Genomic DNA, 22,976 nt, shown 5'->3' on the forward strand with positions numbered 1-22,976 from the left:
GTCAGATTGTCAATTGAAAATTGAATCACCAAGTCTTGATTTCAGCAGCATAAGCTGAAACGAAGGAAATAAAAGCCATGGGACCTTAGTCCCCTTACCTTTTTGTAAGCAAATTCTTCTCTCGGTCGCAGTTGCAGAACACAAAATGTTGGCTACATATATAGTATTATTCATACTTGCCTCCCTAATTTTGGGCGAAACACTTGTGTTCTTGGGGATATGGTTCCACATCTCATTTCAAGAATCAATTATTGTGGCTTTGTCTCACCTTCACAAAGGAAAAGGCCCTTTGATTGTAACAAGGATACGGATATTGATGTTCTGCGTTTTGCTGTACTGGGTATACAGCACTAGTGTCATATTTTATAGCCGGTGGATTTTTCATGGCCCCATCAATTGGAGAGATGATGTTGCTCTCTATCTCCTAATTCTGCAGGCTTCTCTCCTGGGTAATGCTTTGATTTCTTGTTTTTTTTTTTTGCTCTTCAATATACTGAAAGCACAATCCTTGTTTAATATACTGCTCCATCGTGCACATAGAGTGGATGTCTTGATTAACAACTTTTGGAATATATTGTTAAAGTCTTGCTTAAAGTGCGCTAAGGCCCTGAAGCTCAGTGAACCTCAGGCTGTGCGCTATGCCTTAATTGGCGCTTTAGTGTAGGTGTGAAGATGCTAAGGCGTGTGCACAGGTTTTCTCTTTGGACTGAATAGTGTATGTTCGTGCAAGGATAAGTGAATTTAGAGATCCGCTCTAGTTTTATAGAACCTCTAATATGTTTTTTAAAAATAAGTTTTTAGTATTAGAATGAAATAATGGAGAGGATCGGGTATAGATAATTCATATAGCTAGCTCAACTTGTTTAGGGTTGAGGCATATTTGAACCCACAATGAATAAATTTGGGTGATGGCTAGGGCTTGAGGAATATTGGTTTTAGATTCTAGTAAGAGTTATTAGCATGGAACAATTATAAGGATGGTTGAAATAGAGAAGTACTCCCGTGGTATTATCTAATTGAAGTATGCCTACCAAGGTGAAAGGTAAGTTGCATTCAAGAATTACAAGACCAACAATGCCATATGAGAGTGAATATTGGGCTACAAAAGTCCAACACATCTACAAGATGAGTGTTGTTGACTAAGTTGCTCGGACTCTTCACTTTCAGTGCTGCACCTGTGTCGACACGACGTGGGGGTGGGTGTGGGATCCGTACTGGATATCGCGAATAAATTTTGGCTACTTTGACCAAAATTGAGGAGAAATTTGGGACAAATACAATAATTTCTGAAATCAAAACAAAAATTAGGGTGATATTAAAGAAAATAGAATATCTTGTATATAGAAATTTTTATGTCTGTCCTCTAATTCTTTTCAAATTCTCCTCTTGATCAATATTTCTCCTTTTTGGAATACCTTGAATGTTTTTCACATGATGTCTCATAATTTAGACATATTTTTATTACTCTATTTTTAGATATTTGAATTATTTTCAGTCGAATCCCTGCACCTGTATTTGGATTCATACCCCTAAATCTTAAAATTTAGATCTTGAAGGATCCGATATCTAGATTCGCACCCATATCAGATACCCGCATCCAAGTCCGAACAACATAAGTTGTAGAGATACAAATGTTAGGATGTATGTTCAGTCATATACGATTAGATAAGATAAAAAATGATCACATTTGCTAAAAGGTGCAAATAACACTCTAGGATAAAATGAGATAAAGTCGTTTGTGATGGTTTGTTCATGTCGACCTTCAGATGCGTTGGTCCGTAGGTATGAAAATATGGTAAATGAAAGTGTTAAAAAGGGAGCGAGATAGACCTAAAATCATATGGAACGGAGTTGTCTCGAAAACCTACAATTTATTGGAATCCATGCAAAGTTAGCGAAAGATAGAACACAATAAAAGCTAAAATATATACATAAGCAATATCAATTAGTTGGGGATATGTTTTCGTCATGTTCGTACGTTTACTTTAGATCATATGCTTTCTGGGATCTTTTAGCCCTATCATAGATCAACATATTCTCCCTTTTTTTTAAACGGGTAATTTTTCTATATTTCATATGTAGCAAAACAATACTTAGGTAGTACTGAAACCATATATACAAGAGACTCTAACTATCACCGACACTCTCTATATTGAATTTAAAACATCAATAATGGTGTCAGTATCATTTGTGTAGATCTGATTACACCAAAAAGCACAACAGCAAAATAAAGTTTAACTTGATCTTCTGCACTCTATTCTCCACATTCTCAAAACATCTGGAGTTTCTCTCTTTCCAAATTGTCCACCAAATGCAAGCAGGTATAATTCCCCATCTGGTCCTGTCCTTTGCCTGTAATCCTGTTTCCTCCCAACTTTTAAGAGTATCTATAACCTTCCCAGGCATGGTCCAGGAAATGCCTTTGAGGTTAAGAATAATTCTCCATAGATGAGATGTTTATCTTACAGTGAAGGAGGAGATGGTTAACTGTCTGTGCTGTTTCCCCACACAAAAAGCATCTAGAACATAAAATGACACCTCTTTTCATCAAATTATCTTGTGTAAGGACTGCTTCCTTAGCCAGTAGCCACACAAAGCAAGCAACTTTGTGAGGAATTTTTGTTTTCCAGATATGTTTCCAAGGCCAATTGGCTATCTGCTGGTTGGTGCAGTTCATCCTCTTGTAAGCTGCATTAACTTTGAATAAACTCTTACTGATGCCTTGCCACCATAGTACATCTGCACCTGCTTGTAATCCACTAAACTGCTCTAGTGCACAGAAGAATTCAACCACTCTTTGTGCTTCCCAATCGTTGATATGTCTTCTAAAAATGATGTTCCATCCTTGAGGTGTCCACATCTCTGCTATAGTCCTTTGCTGATGTAGAGCTAAATTGAAGACTTCTGGAAAAGCTACATCCAATCTGCCAATTTCATGCCAATTGTCCTTCCAAAAGCTAGTCTTATTCCCATCAAATACTTTGATCTTGGAATCATCCCTCAACTCACTCCATAGTGATCTAATGGATCTCCATAGACTAACTCCATATGGTGTAGTGACCTCCTTAGTCATCCATTTGTCTTCCTGTCCATATTTTGCTTTAATAATGTTTCCCCAAAGGAGTTGATTCTCCTTGTTGAGCCTCCACAACCATTTCATTCTAAGAGTTTTACTCTGAATCTTCAAGTTCTTGATCCCTAGCCCTCCAAGGTTCTTGCCAAAAGTGAGTGCTTTCCATTTCACCAGGTGGTAGCCCTTCCTTTCTTTGTTCCCATTCCATAAAAAATTCCTCCTGATGCTATCCAACCTATTGATGACCCCTGTTGGAATGGGGAACAAGGACATCATATATGTTGGAAGTGCATTAAGAACTGAGTTGATAAGAGTCACTCTGCCACCTAGAGATAAATACTGGGTTTTTCACCTGGCCAGTTTCTTTTCACACTTCTCTATAACATTGTTCCAAATCCCAATTGACTTAGATTTAGCTCCCAAAGGCATTCCAAGATATATTGTTGGTAAAGCCCCTACTTCACCGCCCAGCTAACATTTCCATGTTTGTGACTTCATTGATAGGGTAAAGAAAACTCTTCCTCCAGTTAATATGCAAACCAGAGATTCCTTCAAAAAGAACCAGAATCACCCTGAGGTGTTTTAGTTGATCTTCTTCAACATCACAGAATATGAGGGTATCGTCAGCATATTGTAAACGGAAAAAGTTCAAAAAATATCCTTGAACTATTCGAAATAGCTCAAAAATATCCTCCGTTTGTTTTTGGTGCCAAAACTATCCCTGCCGTCTATGTTTTGGCCCAAAGATGCCCCTAAACCGTTAGTTTTGCCATTGAAGCTGACATGACAGTCCAACTGGGTTAGAATTGCTTACATGGTCGTCCACCTAAGCAATCCATATGTGAAAATTATTTTTTCGGAAATTTTATTTTTCCAGAATTTTTTAACAAAATATAAATCAACATTTATTCTGAAAAAAGTAAAAAATCATCTAAAGGGTAAATACTTTTTTCGAATTTTTTTTACTTTTTTCAGAATAAATGTTGATTTTATATTTTATTAAAAAATTTTGGAAAAATAAAATTTCTGAAAAAATAATTTTCACATATGGATTGCTTAGGTGGACGACCATGTAAGCAATTCTAAACCAGTTGGACTGCCATGTCAGCTTCAATGGCAAAACTAACGGTTTAGGGGCATTTTTGGGCCAAAACATAGATGACAGGGATATTTTTGGCACAAAAAACAAACGGAGGATATTTTGAGCTATTTCGAATAGTTCAAGGATATTTTGGACCTTTTCCGTATTGTAAATGAGTCACTTCTAAACTATCATTGCCCCTTCTAGCTACATCAAAACCTTTTATCCACCCATACTGATTGGCTGTTTTAATCATATTGTTAAGACCTTCCATAGCAATCACAAACAGAAAAGGTGATAAAGGATCACCTTGCCTTAGTCCCCTTTCTGCTTTTAAAAAAACCTGTTGGGGAGCCATTTATAAGAACTGAAAATCTGGCTGTTGACATGCAGAATTTAATCCAATTTATCCATTTCTGGCCAAAACCCATTCTTCCTAGCATGCTCAGGAGGAAATTCCAATTGACATGGTCATAAGCCTTTTCAATATCAAGTTTGCACAAGATACCAGGTTTCTTTTGTTTCAACTTAGAATCAACTGCTTCATTGGCTACCATTACAGCATCCATGATCTGTCTACCTTTAATGAAAGCCATTTGTTGATAGTCCACCAATTGTGAAATTACCCTTTTTAGTCTCTCTGCCAAAACTTTGGAAAACAATTTGTAAATGCTACCTATCAAGCTGATAGGCCTGAAATCCCTTAATTCCTTAGCACCTTTTTTCTTTGGAATGAGAGCAATAAATGTTGCATTGAAGCTTCTTTCAAAAACTTCTTTGTCATAAAAGTTTTGAAAAGCATTCATGATGTCATATTTCACTATTTCCCAGCATTTGATGAAGAACCCCATAGTAAAACCATCTGGGCCAGGGGCTTTATCTATTGCACATAGCTTCAAGCATCTAAGCACTTCATTCTCCTCAAAGTTACCCTGTAGAGCTTCCTTATCCTCCTCAGTTAAAACAGAACAATTGTCATAGCAGCATGCAGATCTCCATTGAGTAGTTTCTTTGTACAACTTCTGATAGTAATCAATAATTTCCTCTTCTATTCTAGCTGGCTCCTCTGTTAATTCATTAGTTGGTCAATATTGTTGAATCTTTTATGTGCATTTGCTACTTTGTGAAAAAACTTAGTGTTTCTGTCACCTTCTTTCAACCATATGGCCCTTATTTTTGTCTCCCATGAGATTTCTTCATTTTTGATCAACTCCTCATACTCCACGAATAGTGCTGCCTTCTTGATAGTTTCTTCCTCTGTTAAAATTCTGTCTTCTAGCACCTCATCCAGTTCTGCCAATTGACTTAACAATTTCTTCCTTTGATATCCCAAATTCCCTGTCTCACTTCTGCTCCATTCCTTGAGTTTTGATTTGAGAGCTTTTAATTTACAGGCCAGTATAAAGTCAGGCTTGCCTGAAAAATTGAAAGAACTCCACCATTCTTCGACTATGTCATTGAAACCAGCTGTTCCTAGCCACCAATTTTCAAATTTAAAATAGTTTTTGTTCCTGTTCCAAGTGCCTCCTTGTAGAGCTACTGGAATGTGATCAGATGCTAGTCTTTGCAGTGGAATCTGTTTTATATTACTAAAACTATCATCCCAATTTTTACTTTTAGTTTGTATATACTGGCCTTAGATGAATTTAAACGGAGAAACATAGTCAGATGATTCATATAGCCGATCCAACCTGGTTGGAACAGGCGTAGTAGTTGTAGGGGTAGTTTGCATCTTCTTCTGCTTTCTTTATTCTTTTGGGGTAAGGACATTAGAAGCCAACTTTGATATCAGTTTATTATCAACGTGGATTTCCTTATCCAAAAAAAGAAATAAATTAAAAAGGCCAGCTTTGAGCTTCTGTTTCATTTGTTTCCTCAGACCTGGTAATGACCCTCAGGAGTCAATAAGCTGCTTATTGAAATGCTCCCAACACATATAATACCTTCTAAGAATGCACTGTGATGTTTCTTTTGACAATGACTGCACTATGATGCCTTTAATACTATTATTCATGTTATCTTCCATGATCTCGTCGAGTTGTTACTTTCACCTTACATGAGTTGCATCCACAATAATAAACTTGACGTTTCTGCTAATTTGCTCTCTTATTCTTTAGTAATTCATCCCAAACTTGTTCCACTTTCTCAAAATGAACATTACTTGTTTAATATGATTTCATAGAAATTTTAGTGCTGATTTTGAACTCCATATCAAATTGTTATCACATAAATAGATAAAAACTGATCCCTGCCAAAGGATAGTTGGTGACTTGGTGTATTATATGGTCAATTATGCTTTTTTTTAAGCAATCAATTAATTCCTTTACACCCCCCCCCCCCCCTATTCTCTACCCTCTCCTGTACAATGACTTCCAAGTTTCAAATGGTAAGCATTTAATCTCTATCTCCCCCAGCCTGATTGAACCATATAAATGCCCAACTACAGTGGTCATATTGCTAATAAGATGCTTTAAAGAAGAAACTAGATTTGCTTTTCAAAAAAGAAATTATTTAACACATCCTGATCAAAATGAAATTACAACAACAGCAACGACCCAGTGAATCAAAATGAAATTACGTTACCCATTATTATGCAATGTTAACTTTGCCTATCTGAGCTTCGCCAGATCATAGTTAGTCCCAGACCCGCATAAAAGACAGTTACAGTAGGCTGACCGTTGACGGCTAGCTTATAAAATATTCTATATGTGAATTCTCTGAGTATTAATTAGAGTGAAAAGGATGCAAATGATGCATATAACCACCCCATATAATTTGTGATTGAAACGTAGTGGATTGATTCATTGTGGCTTTTCGAGTTTTTAAGCCAAAGAGAACTGTGAACCCCATGTTAAGACTTACTGGTCACTTTGTTGTGAATAAACCACCTAGTATGAAAAAGAAACTGAAATAAAGTCTTCTATCAAACTGTATAATTGTATTTAGTTCAGTCTAAGAAAAAGCAAGCATAAAATGCCAGGGTAATCTCCTGTATACCCAAGAGTTTGATATAATATAGAGTTGCAGAACACCGTAAAGATATCTTCAAGGCTTGCTAAGCCTCATGCTTGTTCTCATTTTCCCTTCTTTTATCATAGTTAATGGAATCAGCTCTTTCAGTTCTCATATCAGTGCTTTTAAAAGCGAAAAGTGCAAAAAGTAATTACAGCAAACAGTGTTTTTCTCTATGAGGAGTGAAGCGCACACTTCTCTGAAGCGAAGCACACAATTTACAAAACACTAAAAAGTACCAAACATAATTAAATTTAGTACTATCATAACGAAGTTGGAATTAAAATAACTTTTTTTGTGGTTAATGCAATTAAAATAACTAATTCAGCATCTAATTATTTTTCTCTAAAAAATAACTAATTTCAGTATCAAATGTAAAATGATGCTGATACTAGTCTAACTCCTCAAAGTTGAGATTCAACAAACCGACAGCTTCTTATTTGGATCACTTTGCAGATCATTGTTTGAAGCCCACATTTCTTTGTAGTAGGACTGAACTGAAATTTTTGATTTTCCAGTTTCAGTTTCTCCATTTATTTGGTTGGTTCATGGTTTAATTGTTTCAATATGTCTGTTCTTCGGTTCGTTTCTCGGTTTAGTGGAAGTTTTTAGAAAAGAATTTCTGGGCCATCCTTCTTCCTGTTTCTCTCTCCCGACGGATGATATGATAACTGCAATAATAAAAGTTTTAGTCCTTTTGACTGATGATATGTTAACTGCAGCACACTATTCTTGTAATATTTGATATGGGTTTGAGTCCAAAGAATTGAAAAAAGCTATTTCAATAGTGTTTGACTGATGATATGTCAACAGTTTTATTTCTTGACTTGGGTTTCTCTCAAAGTTGGTACTTTTGATGTTCTCTGGCTTCCCTGATAGACTCTTATGGTAATATTTCATTTCAAAATTTGATTTTTTCCCTCTTATTGTTTCTTATGATACTCGTTCTTATTGAGATTTCTGTTTTGCTTTTTTCCTTACTATTTTGATATTTACAGAACTGAAAAATAAAAAGCTACTCCTAAATAAATAGTCTATGACTGATGATATGTCAACTGATTCTTGAGAAATTCTTTTAGTACGTTTTTAGTTTGAGTCTTATTCGTGAAGCACAAAATATGTAAAGATACATTTCTTGGAAATGGAAAAGCAGGGTACTGAATTTCTTATGACTGATGATATGAAGTAGAAAAAGTAATATAGGAAATGGACTGGGCAGGTTGTTCTAAGCTAATTCACTTGTGTAGACAGATGGCAAGTCTATTAATATGTGTCAAAAAGGAACCTGTGGTGCAGCTAAGATGACACAAGTCTTATAAGATGACACAAGTCTAGTGTGCATGTAAATACCACCACCACCACCACCAACAACAATTAAAAAAAAAAAAACCAGGGTAGTCCCACAAGTGGGGTCTGGGGAGGGTAGTGTGTATACAGACCTTACCCCTACCTTGTGAAGGTAGACAGGCAGTTTCTGATAGACACTCGGCTCAAGGACAAATAAAAAAAAAGTAGCTGTGCATGTAAATACCATTAGGAAAAAAAGGTTGTTCTTTGCTTAGATTAGTAAAAAGGGAATCATAAAAATTAATGGGTGCCCATTTTAATGAGAAAACGTGAAAAGGGTTTGGGAGCAAGTACTTGCAAATGCAGCCCATTGCAAAAGTTTAATTCTGACCCATTTTGTGTCTGGGGAAAAACCTCTATCTGACAGGCCCAAAACTAAAAAACGGAATTGATTAAACTGAAGTTCACATGAAAAAAATCGAACTGTACCAAAATTACTACAGTTCAGTTTTGGTTACCGAAATGACAAACCGAAAACAGAAAAAAACACACAGAGCTTTTGCTAAACCGAACCAAACCAACCAACACCCACCCCTACTTTGAAGCGCATGGCTTCACCCATGAAGCAAACCCCTCGTTTCACATTGCTTCACCGCTTTAAACAACGAAGCTATGGCTTATAACAATGCTGTCGGCAAAGCTCTCAACAACTATCTTCTGTTTTTACGCTCTTTCTTCCATCTGAATATCAAGCTCCTCACCAGGAACCTCCTATTTGGGAGCTTCTACTGGTGAAATGCCACTAAATTTATTATTGACAAGTTACAATCAAATTAACTACCTGCAGTGGCTGTTTGACTTGACGAGTAACAAACAACAACAACTACATACCCAGTCTTATCCTACACCGTGGAGTCTGGGGAAGGTAGTGGGTACACAAATCTTACCCTTACCTTATACACAGACCTTACCCCTACCTTGACTTGGCGAGTGAGCACATGAAATGTCCAGATGGGATGTGTGTGTTTCATCTGAACTACTACTAATCTACTATTCACAAGCATTTGGAAATAGTGTTTAGCTTTTCATCCCTTTTGTTACTAGGCCTCTTCCTCCCATGGATGGTTTCCCCATTTCTTGTGTTTCTCCAATGTCTTATGGGATGGGAGCATACATTGCGAGTACTTTAACTACTAATTATAACTTTTATGCTTTCTGCATCCGCTCCTAACCATCACAGATGGTATTTATATATGGTTCTGTTAATTCACTGTGCACCGGATCCCTAAATAAGTCCAAGAAAGGCTAATTTTGTTTTTAATGAAGAATATTTAATCCATTTATACTGATATGAGTTACTAAATTGAGTTTGAAGCTTATAGGTGGCTTCTCACATATCCACCAATAATGCATGTGATTCTCATTCTCCTGTCTTGCACATACAGAGATATTGACCCATTAATCCTTAAGATCTCTTGATTAACCAAGACAAAAGGGTAAGTGCTCCGTCCCTCATAGGTAATACTGAAGGTGGAGTTTGCCAATAGGAGTAACATATATTTAGGTTATGCCGATGCATATACTTGGACAACTGATTTATGTCAGATGTGTTTTGCAAATTTCTTGGTTTTAAGTTTTAACACTAAACCTGTGATTTGCAGGATTTTCGCTATTTGCCTGGATGTTGTTGGACAAATTGTACCCTGTAATAATGGAGCATCATTCTGTTAGGAAGATTATCAAGGCTGAAGAAATACTTCTTCAGGAAAGAAAATTGCTTATGGGGGATCATAGTAGAGTTTTACAGGGCAAGATTGCCGAATTGAGAGCTAAAATGAAGAAGCTGGAAACGGATTGTAAGATAAAAGCTACTAAGGCTCAGGCTGCAGGAGCTATTGTTTTGAAATTAAAAAACCAGTTTGAAGAACTCCATTTTAAATATGATCGTTTGTTTGAATACAATCAGACACTTCGAAACCAGTTGCAGTCAATAAGCCATGAGGTTGAGATTAATGATGAGTCAGATGGATGGTCTAACTTGAAAATTAAGCTGGGTTGTCCAACCCTTGAAAATAATGGACAAAGTGTCGATTTTAAGAATGTAATGGAGGCAACAACAAAATGTGGTGAGTACCTTGTCTCTGACACTCAGTCATCGTCCTCGCCCAGACATCGCAGGCCAATTTATCAGTGTTGAGGACAAATAACCAACCTGCTTCCTTTGAAAGATACTCGTCTGTGTAAGTAAAACTTTTGTAAATTCTCAAAGAGAACTGATGGCAGAATGTTGTACATGCATTGCCTTAAGCTTTATTTTCTTTCCTCTTTCCCCCCCCCCCCCCACCCCTCTGTGTTGGCTAGTTCAAAGGAGAATAAACTAGTGGAATTCACAATCTTATGTCAAGATAAGGAGCCCGTTTGGATGGGCTTGTTGTAAGTGACTTTTAAGCCAAAAGTCATAAGTTAGGAATTCTAGCTTTTGGCCTTTGGCTTATTTTATCATTTTAGCTTAAAAACAAGTGCTTAAAAATATTTTTTTACTTTATCCAAACACTAAAAAATTGTTTAAAAGTTATTTTGGCGTAAAAGTACTTAAAATAAGCCAATCCAAACGGGCTCAAGGAACCTCCATTGGAGGTCATCGTACATTCTAGAAGATAGCAGAGAAGAGAGAATGAAGAAGAAAAATGGAAATGAATGGTGTTGTTCTCATTCAGTGATGTAACAGTACATATATACATTCAACTCACACGTGCACTTAACCAATTAACCTAACTGTGCATGTGGCTCTTAATACTCCCCCTCAAGCTGGAGGGTGGTATACATCTAACGCTTGGATAACAGATAATGATGTTGTGCTGCTCCTAATTCTTTGGTGAATAAATCTGCCAGTTGTTGTTTGCTCCCCAAGTACTCTGATTGTATCAGCCCATTCTTGATCTTTTCCCTAATGAAATGACAATTAATGTCGATGTGTTCGGTTCTTTCGTGGTAGATTGGGTTTGCTGCAATTTGCATGGCCGTTTTACTATCACTGAAAAATTTAATTGGCTTTGATACTTCCACACTCAGCTCCCGTAGTAATCCTTCTAGCTAGACTACTTCAGCTACTGTTGTTGCCATGCTTCTATACTCCGCTTCAACTGAGTTTCTGCTGCTTCTTGGATTTCCAAGATATTAAAGAGTCTCCTAGCTTGATTGCATATCTTGTTACACCTTGTGTATTCGGCGTTATCATGCTGTAAATGGGATAATTCGGTAGGAAGATAATTTCTATGAGATATTTAAATGATGCGATAGTTATACGTTAAGATTGGAAGTCATTTGAGTTGTGATTAAAAATTCGACAAAGATCGCGCGCAAGTTACGGGTTTAAATTTCACTGGAATTTGGATAAAATGTTGATGACTTTTTCTCTCAATATACTGGGAGTTATGGTGTGTTCTACCTACCGAATCGAAGGTCTATGAGTCTAGTTTCCAACGCAATAAACCGTTCGTTAATACGACTTCGGAGTAGAGAGATATTAACATTTTCGTACAGGGGTGCACACTGTTACGGGAACAGTGTGCCTAGTCGGGTTTAGTCAAAATTTTTTTATTTAAGTCAATTTTTAAAACAGAACCCCTGCGTTTTATCCTCTCCAAAACAGAACCAAAAACCTAGGGATTTCCTCTCAAACTTCTCCCATCCATCTAGCCAAGCATAACAACAATTTAGTCATCCTCAAGATGGAGAACACCATGGTAGCTTCGGAATCGTGAATTCTTCGGTGTTTCACTTTTCATAGCAAGACTCCGTCTTGTAATTTCGAATTTTGAGTAATTCTGGTCACATAAGGTATGATTTAACTTCCTCTTTGATCTTTGTAAACTTCTACCGTAAGAATTCTTAAGAAATAGTTGAAACCTCTATAGAAATATTCTTGATTTTTTTTGAAACCTCTCTTAATATGGCTTGATTGTTGGGGCTGTTCTATATGATTTTATTGTGTTGTTTGGATCTGTGAAGACATGGATGGAATTCTGTTGATGAGGAGATGTAGTAAAGTAAAATTTGGTGGTGTGTTGGGGGGAAATTAATCTACAAAAGAGTCTACAAATTCATGGCCACAAGTTGTTCGCGTAAATGTCTAAATGAAGAATTATTTAAGCTATGAGCTTGAATTTGATTTTGAATGGTTTGTATTATGTAGGAAATCATTCCTAAGACTTTTGAGGTTTTGGAAACAGTATATAACTCCATCGACAAGGTATGTAGGGCTTTCGCTATACTTTTCGGCATGACTAGAATTCGAATAAACGTTTATCGAATTGTCTCGTCGGATTCGAGTTATTTCACCTTCAACTTTTAAAGATGCTTAGACCTGATCTTTTCTCATAGATTGCTTACTCTAGAGGATATCTATGATTTCTCGGATTTCCTTGTTCCTTGCTTAAAAAGAACTAAAGCCTTTTACTCGTTCTCCTTTCGACGTTCATATAAATCTTGAATAAGTAACATTTACTTCAAAGGTACTCATAATACACAACTCTCATGTTCTTAGTACTTGTTGGCTCGTAGTTGAAAATTAAATATTTTTAGCCACAACCATGATAGTCGGGGAAGAATGATGATAGGCCACTTCGACTCTTCTTAGAATACGTCTTTTAAGGTTGGTTTCGCATTGCACCTATATAATTTATGATCTAGTATATGTATGTATTTACTTTCATTACCGAGCCGCATTATAGACGGCCGGGTATGACACATATTGTGTAACCACTGATCAGTTGGGATTACCGAGCTTCACGTGGCCGGGTACGATTCTACCGAGCCTTTATTATGGCCGGGTATGTTATGGATATTATAGCCCCACAGAGGGATTTATTATTATATAATGTGATATATTATAAGTAGCGATAGTGAACGACGGTGTCACGAGCATACATTTATATCCATGTTGAATTTTAGTTTCCTACCGAGGCTAGTTTCAGAATTTAAATTATCTCTATGTCTCTTCTCTTGTTAATTACATTTTTCATGTTACACTTGTCGCCCTACATATTCAGTACATATTTCGTACTGACGCATTTTTATGCGCTGTGTTCATGCCCACAGGTTCGAATAGACAGAGTGGTGTGCCTCCTCAGTAGGACCCCCAGGATCAGCGTTGGGTTTCGCACTCCACTTCTTCGGAGTTGCTAACTTTGAGTCCATAGGTACTATTACAGATGTATATGTGTGGTTTTGGGCATGTCGGGGGCTTTGTCCCACCCTGTTGAGATTGTCTTACACTCTTAGAGGCTTGCAGACTAGCGGTCATTGTATATATATATTTTTCGTATCGCCCTATCGGCCTTCTGGATAGCTGTTATACTGTTGTTACAGCCTTGTTGGCCTAGTTTATATATATATATATATATACCTAGTTTATATATATATATCGTGTTGGGCTCTTCTACCTGCAGGTTATTATATTTCGGATCATATCTCATGGTTGGTTCGCTCGGGCCTTCGGGCATCGGGTGCCAGCCACACCTCACAAGGTTGGGGTGTGACAAACTTGGTATTAGAGCAGGTCAATCCTAGGGAGTCTGCAAGCCGTGTCTAGTAGAGTCTTGTTTATGGTGTATTGTGCACCACACTTATAAACATGAGGCTATTGGGCATTTAGGATTATTACTTTCTTCTTGATCTAGATCGTGCAATAGAGCCTAATCATAAGTGTTCATTCCTAATTCTCTTTTTTTTGTTTACCTTCTCAGTGATGCCTAACACTAGGAGACGACAAGTGGCTATGAAATTTATTCAGAGGTTGGACGAGGAGGCGGGAGAGGGCACAAGTCAGGTGCCACCTGCTAATGTAGATCAACATGAGCCACAGAATGAGGCTGATTCTCAGGCTTCCGGGGCAGTACCCCCACCACCCCGGAAGGGCTTAGAGGAGCTAACATACCTCCAGTCCCTCTCCCAGTTGTTCCTGATCAGGACCTAGACATGGGGAGTGCTGTACAATTGCTGACTCGAATAGTGGCCTCCCAGGCCCAACACCAGACCTTCGGTATTGCTGATAGGTCCGTGAGTGCGAGAGTTCGAGACTTTATCAACTTGGATCCTCCAGTATTTACAGGGGTTGATCCTAATGCTGACCCACAGGATTTTCTGGATCTTATGCAACGGACCTTACAAATTATACATGCCACGGATGTTGAGTCAGTGGAGTTTACTTCTTATAGACTACGTGATGTTGCTGTGACATGGTATGAGACTTGGAAGCAAACTCGGGGGCCTAATGTGCCACCAGTGACATGGAAGGAGTTCTCTGAGGCATTTTTACAGCAATATTTGCCAATTGAGCTTCGAAGAGCCCGACGAGATAGGTTCTTACACTTAGAACAGGGTAATATGAGCGTTCGGGAATATAGCATGCAGTTCAACTCTTTGGCTAGGTATGCTCCTACGATTGTTGCTGATATGAGTGATCGGGTACACCAGTTTGTTAGTGGTTTGGGGGCACACTTGATAAATGAGTGCACTACAGCTTCTCTAAACCAAGGAATGGATATTGCCCGTATTCAAGCATATGCACAGGGTCTAGAGGATCGCAAGAGGCAACAACGAGCCAATCGAGAGCATGATAGAGGGCAGCAGAAGAGGGCGCGGTTCGCAGGTAGCATAGGGGAGTTTCGAGGTGGATTTAGGCCACAGTTTCCCCGGCGTCAGTCTTATCCGGCAGCCAGTGCACCGCCACAGTTTCAGGGACAGCGCCAGGATCGGACCACTTATTCTGGTCCAGGTCAGAGTTCACGGACCCCAGGTCCATAGTTTAGAGGCGAGTTCAGTCAGATGAGGCCTCAGTTTCCTAGATGTGATCGATGTGGCCGAAATCATTTTGGACCATGTCGCCAGGGTTCTGATACATGTTATACATGTGGACAGCCAGGTCATATTATGAGACATTGTCCGATGACAGGTGGAGGGGGTATGGCTCAGCCGACGGCATCTGCAGGGGCTTCTTCTTCTTCGGCACGTCCTCCTAGACAGAGTATGCAGACATCAGCTGGCAGGGGTAGGGGAAGATTTGGAGCTTCTGGTTCAGGAGGTCAGCAAAATCGCATATATGCTTTATCGAGTCGTCAGGATTTAGAGTCATCTCCGGACGTGGTTACAGGTATACTATCTGTCTTTTCTATCGATATTTATGCCTTGATAGATCCTGGTTCTACATTGTCGTATATCTCCCCTTCGTTGCTAGTAAATGGGATAGAGAGCCTGAATTGTTGCAACAGTTTTTTGAGGTATCTACGCCAATGGGTGAGTCTATTGTAGTTAGACGGGTATATCGAAGTTGTGACGTGAAGATTCATGACCGCCATACGTTAGCAGATTTGCATGAGCTAGAAATGGTCGATTTTGATATCATTATGGGTATGGATTGGTTGGCTTCTTGTTATGCCAATGTAGATTGCTGGACAAAGATTGTTCGTTTTAATTTTCCAAGTGAGCCTATTATTGAATGGAAAGGTGATGCTGCAGCGCCTAAGGGAAAGTTTATTTCTTACCTTAAAGCTCGAAGGATGATTTTAAAAGGGTACATCTATCATTTGGTACGAGTGCATGATATGGAGGTGAAATCTCCAACCCTTCAATCGGTTCCCGTCGTGAATGAATTTCCTGATGTATTTCCTGATGAACTTCCTGGTCTTCCTCCAGAAAGAGAAATCGACTTTGCTATTGATATGCTTCCAGACACTCAACCAATATCTATTCCTCCATACAGAATGGCTCCTGCTGAGTTAAAAGAATTGAAAGCCCAGTTGAAGGATCTTTTGAATAAGGGCTTTATCAGGCCCAGCACATCTCCCTGGGGTGCACCAGTGTTGTTTGTTCGTAAGAAGGATGGTTCGTTAAGAATCTGTATTGACTATCGCCAGCTCAACAAAGTGACTATCAAGAACAAGTACCCTTTACCCAGAATTGATGATTTGTTTGATCAGTTGCAAGGTGCCAAATATTTCTCAAAGATTGACCTTCGATCCGGCTATCACCAATTGCGAGTTAAGGAGAGAGATATTCCGAAAACGGCTTTCCGGACTAGATATGGCCATTATGAATTTCTTGTGATGTCTTTCGGTCTTACTAATGCGCCAGCAGCTTTTATGGATTTAATGAATCGGGTTTTCAAGCCATTTCTAGATATATTTGTAATTGTTTTCATTGATGATATTCTGGTATATTCTCAATCAGAAGCAGAACATGAGGATCATTTGCGTGTGGTGTTGCAGACTTTGAAAAATCAGAAATTATATGCTAAATTCTCCAACTGTGAATTTTGGTTGAATTCAGTGGCTTTCCTTGGGCATATCGTTTCCGATAAAGGTATTAAGGTAGATGGTCAGAAAATTGAAGCAGTACAAAACTGGCCTAGACCTACAACTCCTACGGAAGTTCGTAGTTTCTTGGGCTTAGCTGGTTATTATCGGAGATTTGTTGAGAACTTCTCTTCTATTGCTGATCCCATGACAAAATTGACACACAAAGCCGTTAAGTTCCAATGGTCTGATGCATGTGAAAGGAGCTTTCATGAGTTGAAGAAACGCTTAACATCAGCACCTGTTCTAGCACTTCCGGAAGGATCTGAAGGTTATGTGGTATATTGTGATGCATCCAGGGTTGGATTGGGATGTGTTCTAATGCAGCATGGAAAAGTTATTGCATATGCTTCGAGGCAGTTGCGGAAGCACGAATACAATTATCCGACTCACGATATTGAGTTAGCAGCCGTTATATTTGCCTTAAAAATATGGCGTCATTATCTTTATGGTGTTCATGTGGATATCTATACAGATCACAAAAGTTTACAATATATATTTAAGCAGAAAGACTTGAACTTGAGACAAAGAAGATGGCTTGAATTGCTGAAGGACTATGATGTGGATATTTTGTACCATCCGGGCAAAGCGAATGTGGTAGCTGATGCATTGAGTCGTAAATCCATGGGCAGCTTGAAGCATGTAGAAGCTGGGAAATTAGAAATGACTAAAGAGATATATCAATTGGCTAACCTGAGTGTACGGCTACATGATACAGGTGACCAGGGTGTAGTAGTCCAAAATATTGCGGGGTCATCACTGGTAGCTGAGGTAGAAATGCGTCAATTTGAGGATCCGGAGTTAGTCAAAATTAAAGAGAGTATCCCTTTTCAGAAGAAGCAGTTGTTCGAGCAATCTGATGATGGAATTCTAAAATATAAAGGCCGATGGTGTGTACCTAATGTTGGGGAGCTTCGTAAGCAAATTATGACAGAGATGCACCAGTCTCGGTACTCAGTTCATCCTGGTTCAACCAAAATGTATCATGATCTTCGTCAGCTATACTGGTGGAACGGCATGAAGAAAGATATAGCCACATTTGTGGCTCAATGTCCCAACTGCCAGCAGGTTAAAGCTGAACACCAGAAACCTAGAGGGCTACTTCAAAATATTGAGATTCCAGCTTGGAAATGGGAATCGATTAATATGGATTTCATTACAGGATTGCCCAATTCTCGCCGTAAGTTCAATTCTATTTGGGTCATTGTGGATAGGCTGACGAAATCAGCTCACTTTCTCCCAGTTAGGACCACCTATTCAGCTGAAGACTATGCGAGCCTGTATATCAAGGAAATAGTTCGGCTACATGGAGTTCCGTTTTTTATTATATCTGACAGAGGTGCCCAATTTATAGCTAATTTCTGGAGGTCTTTTCAAGAAGGTTTGGGTACTCTTGTTAACCTTAGTACAACATTTCATCCGCAGACCGACGGACAAGCCGAACGCACTATTCAGACACTTGAAGATATGTTGCGAGCTTGTGTCTTAGACTTCAAGGGAAGTTGGGAAGATCATTTACCACTTATTGAGTTTGCCTACAATAACAGTTATCATGCCGGTATTCAGATGGCACCTTATGAGGCACTATATGGGAGGAAATGCAGATCTCCTATTGGCTGGTTTGATGTTGGTGAGACAAAGTTGCTAGGACCTGAATTGGTACAGCAAGCTGTAGAAAAGGTAAAGTTGATCCAGGAAAGGTTGCGTACAGCTCAAAGTCGACAGAAATCATATTCAGATAACCGACGTCGAGACTTGGAATTTGCTGTGGGAGACTGGGTATTCTTGAAAGTGTCGCCTATGAAGGGTGTAATGAGATTTGGTAAGAAAGGAAAACTCAGCCCTAGATATGTTGGGCCATATCAGATTGTTCAGAGAATTGGGCGAGTAGCCTACAAACTTGACCTGCCACCAGAATTAGAAGCAATCCATCCGGTATTTCACATTTCCATGCTTCGGAAATTCTTAGGTGATCCTTCTTGCATCAGCCCTATCGAGGATATTGAAGTTTCCGAGAACTTGTCATATGAAGAAATACCTATTGCCATTCTTGACCGTCAAATCCGTAAGCTACGGACTAAAGAGGTAGCCTCAGTAAAAGTACTTTGGAGGAGCAATAATGTAGAGGAAATGACATGGGAGGCCGAGGAGGACATGAAGTCCAGATACCCTCATTTATTTGAGTCTTCAGGTGATATGCCTGAGACAAACATGGCAGGTGTTGCACATATATCAACCAGTGACAGTTAAGGTAATTAAGTTATGGCTAACCTTCTTATTATCATTATTGTATAAGTAAATGGTCGGGTGAGGCCAAGTTGATGTTATTATTATGATGTGTAGCCCGGTGTGGCCTTAGATATGTATGTTTGGGCTGATGGCAGGTTTTGGATATTCATATTTATAGGGGAAACTCTGGCGAATTTTTTTTAAAAAAATAATAATTCAGAAGTTAGGTTAACCGTTAACATTCGAGGACGAATGTTCTTAAGGAGGGGAGAATGTTACACCTTGTGTATTCGGCGTTATCATGCTGTAAATGGGATAATTCAGGTAGGAAGATAATTTCTATGAGATATTTAAATGATGCGATAGTTATACGTTAAGATTGGAAGTCATTTGAGTTGTGATTAAAAATTCGACAAAGATCGCGCGCAAGTTACGGGTTTAAATTTCACTGGAATTTGGATAAAATGTTGATGACTTTTTCTCTCAATATACTGGGAGTTATGGTGTGTTCTACCTACCGAATCGAAGGTCTATGAGTCTAGTTTCCAACGCAATAAACCGTTCGTTAATACGACTTCGGAGTAGAGAGATATTAACATTTTCGTACAGGGGTGCACACTGTTACGGGAACAGTGTGCCTAGTCGGGTTTAGTCAAAATTTTTTTATTTAAGTCAATTTTTAAAACAGAACCCCTGCGTTTTATCCTCTCCAAAACAGAACCAAAAACCTAGGGATTTCCTCTCAAACTTCTCCCATCCATCTAGCCAAGCATAACAACAATTTAGTCATCCTCAAGATGGAGAACACCATGGTAGCTTCGGAATCGTGAATTCTTCGGTGTTTCACTTTTCATAGCAAGACTCCGTCTTGTAATTTCGAATTTTGAGTAATTCTGGTCACATAAGGTATGATTTAACTTCCTCTTTGATCTTTGTAAACTTCTACCGTAAGAATTCTTAAGAAATAGTTGAAACCTCTATAGAAATATTCTTGATTTTTTTTGAAACCTCTCTTAATATGGCTTGATTGTTGGGGCTGTTCTATATGATTTTATTGTGTTGTTTGGATCTGTGAAGACATGGATGGAATTCTGTTGATGAGGAGATGTAGTAAAGTAAAATTTGGTGGTGTGTTGGAGGGGAAATTAATCTACAAAAGAGTCTACAAATTCATGGCCACAAGTTGTTCGCGTAAATGTCTAAATGAAGAATTATTTAAGCTATGAGCTTGAATTTGATTTTGAATGGTTTGTATTATGTAGGAAATCATTCCTAAGGCTTTTGAGGTTTTGGAAACAGTATATAACTCCATCGACAAGGTATGTAGGGCTTTCGCTATACTTTTCGGCATGACTAGAATTCGAATAAACGTTTATCGAATTGTCTCGTCGGATTCGAGTTATTTCACCTTCAACTTTTAAAGATGCTTAGACCTGATCTTTTCTCATAGATTGCTTACTCTAGAGGATATCTATGATTTCTCGGATTTCCTTGTTCCTTGCTTAAAAAGAACTAGAGCCTTTTACTCGTTCTCCTTTCGACGTTCATATAAATCTTGAATAAGTAACATTTACTTCAAAGGTACTCATAATACACAACTCTCATGTTCTTAGTACTTGTTGGCTCGTAGTTGAAAATTAAATATTTTTAGCCACAACCATGATAGTCGGGGAAGAATGATGATAGGCCACTTCGACTCTTCTTAGAATACGTCTTTTAAGGTTGGTTTCGCATTGCACCTATATAATTTATGATCTAGTATATGTATGTATTTACTTTCATTACCGAGCCGCATTATAGACGGCCGGGTATGACACATATTGTGTAACCACTGATCAGTTGGGATTACCGAGCTTCACGTGGCCGGGTACGATTCTACCGAGCCTTTATTATGGCCGGGTATGTTATGGATATTATAGCCCCACAGAGGGATTTATTATTATATAATGTGATATATTATAAGTAGCGATAGTGAACGACGGTGTCACGAGCATACATTTATATCCATGTTGAATTTTAGTTTCCTACCGAGGCTAGTTTCAGAATTTAAATTATCTCTATGTCTCTTCTCTTGTTAATTACATTTTTCATGTTACACTTGTCGCCCTACATATTCAGTACATATTTCGTACTGACGCATTTTTATGCGCTGTGTTCATGCCCACAGGTTCGAATAGACAGAGTGGTGTGCCTCCTCAGTAGGACCCCCAGGATCAGCGTTGGGTTTCGCACTCCACTTCTTCGGAGTTGCTGACTTTGAGTCCATAGGTACTATTACAGATGTATATGTGTGGTTTTGGGCATGTCGGGGGCTTTGTCCCACCCTGTTGAGATTGTCTTACACTCTTAGAGGCTTGCAGACTAGCGGTCATTGTATATATATATTTTTCGTATCGCCCTATCGGCCTTCTGGATAGCTGTTATACTGTTGTTACAGCCTTGTTGGCCTAGTTTATATATATATATCGTGTTGGGCTCTTCTACCTGCAGGTTATTATATTTCGGATCATATCTCATGGTTGGTTCGCTCGGGCCTTCGGGCATCGGGTGCCAGCCACACCTCACAAGGTTGGGGTGTGACATATCTTGTGACTGACCTCCTTGTGTTTGGACAAGCAGCCCAATCTGAGTCACAAAAAGCTTCCAATTCTCCTATTTCTGAACCTCTTTTCAAGAGTATTCCCTGTCCAGGTGACCCTTTTATATATCTGATCAACCTCAAGGCTGCATTCCAATGTGATAGTTTGGGTTGTTGCATGAACTGGCTCAGTAGTCCCGCTTTGACTTGCCTTCCTTATCTTTCAATCTGGACTTGCATGTGTTCTGCATATGACTATTTCGAGTGATTGCTGCTATCTGGCTTGAGTTAGACAAGTAGAGAAAGATCTTATGCCACCGGTGATCGGCCTGCAAAACTTATGTCTGATCTGATAATAGTCAAATAGAGCAATTTTCCCACTAGCTTCTAATAACTAACAATATCCTTCAATTGTTCATCATCAGACCTTCCCACATGAGTATCATACTCAACAGTGGTGAGTTTGAGATTCATCTCTAATGGTGTAGTAGCAGGTTTGGATCCACCAACGCCAATGTCAGCTAGTAACTCTAAAGCATATTTCCTTTGGTTGAGTAAGATGCCAGATTGTGATCTTAACACCTCAATCCCTAAGAAATATCTCAACTGTCCCAAATCCTTCACCTTGAACTTGTTATGAAGTGTGGCTTTAGCTTCCTCAATTAATTCCTCATTGCTACATGTGATGAGGATGTCATCTACGTATACTAGGACAATGACAATATCATTACCAGCCATGTGTTCATAGGAACTCTGATTGTAGCCTGCACCTGTCAAGGCATCAGTAAGTTTGGTGTTCCATTGTCGTGAAGCCTGCTTCAAGCCATATAGTGATTTGAGAAGTTTACACACCTTGTACTCCCCATGTCTGTGAAAATCCCGTAGGAGATCCATGTATACTTCTTCAAATAAATCTCCTTGTAGAAAGGCATTATTGACATCCATTTGTGGATTCCCAATCTTTTAAGGTTGCGAGTGCTATCACTATCCTCACAGTTACCATTTTGGCAACTGAGGAGAATGTTTCATGATAGTCCAAGCCCTCTTGTTGTGTGTATCCCTTTGCCACCAACCTGGCCTTGTATTTATCTAAATCTCTATTGGCTTTGCACTTAATCTTATACACCCACTTAGAGCCTACTGTTTGTTTGCCCACTGGGAGATCAACAACCTCCCAAGTATGGTTGTCTTCCAATGCACTGATTTCCTACTTCATTGCTTCCACCCACTTCTCATCTTAAGCTGCTTCTTTGAAGCTTCTTGGTTCAGTAGAGGTTGTAACAAGTCCAGCATATGTCTAGTAGGTAGGAGAAAGGTGACTGTATGCCACATAGTTGGTGAAGGATATTTGCAAAATGCTGA

The 22,976-nt window shown here is 38.8% G+C and overlaps 2 protein-coding genes and 2 long non-coding RNA genes across 4 annotated transcripts; all 4 read left to right on the top strand.

The window, feature by feature from the left end:
* On the top strand, positions 1 to 10,775 carry LOC107765032 (uncharacterized). Its single transcript, XM_016583618.2, has 2 exons — positions 1 to 449; positions 10,115 to 10,775. The coding sequence occupies exons 1-2, from the start codon at positions 146 to 148 to the stop codon at positions 10,648 to 10,650; spliced, it is 840 nt and encodes a 279-aa protein (XP_016439104.1). The 5' UTR covers positions 1 to 145; the 3' UTR covers positions 10,651 to 10,775.
* A 1,322-nt stretch (positions 10,776 to 12,097) lies between these two features.
* Positions 12,098 to 13,785, top strand: LOC142166563 (uncharacterized). Its single transcript, XR_012696976.1, has 2 exons — positions 12,098 to 12,293; positions 13,554 to 13,785. It is a non-coding gene; the product is annotated as an uncharacterized LOC142166563 (long non-coding RNA).
* A 647-nt stretch (positions 13,786 to 14,432) lies between these two features.
* On the top strand, positions 14,433 to 19,057 carry LOC142166023 (uncharacterized). Its single transcript, XM_075224425.1, has 7 exons — positions 14,433 to 15,231; positions 15,409 to 15,606; positions 15,900 to 16,136; positions 16,782 to 17,291; positions 17,397 to 18,174; positions 18,412 to 18,586; positions 18,674 to 19,057. Exons 1-7 carry the CDS (start codon positions 14,433 to 14,435, stop codon positions 19,055 to 19,057), a joined length of 3,081 nt encoding a protein of 1,026 aa, XP_075080526.1.
* A 689-nt stretch (positions 19,058 to 19,746) lies between these two features.
* Positions 19,747 to 21,478, top strand: LOC142166564 (uncharacterized). Its single transcript, XR_012696977.1, has 3 exons — positions 19,747 to 19,942; positions 20,299 to 20,355; positions 21,204 to 21,478. It is a non-coding gene; the product is annotated as an uncharacterized LOC142166564 (long non-coding RNA).
* Positions 21,479 to 22,976: the final 1,498 nt, after the last annotated feature.

This window comes from Nicotiana tabacum, chromosome 11 (genome assembly GCF_000715075.1).
Source record: "Nicotiana tabacum cultivar K326 chromosome 11, ASM71507v2, whole genome shotgun sequence".
NCBI lineage: Eukaryota > Viridiplantae > Streptophyta > Magnoliopsida > Solanales > Solanaceae > Nicotiana > Nicotiana tabacum.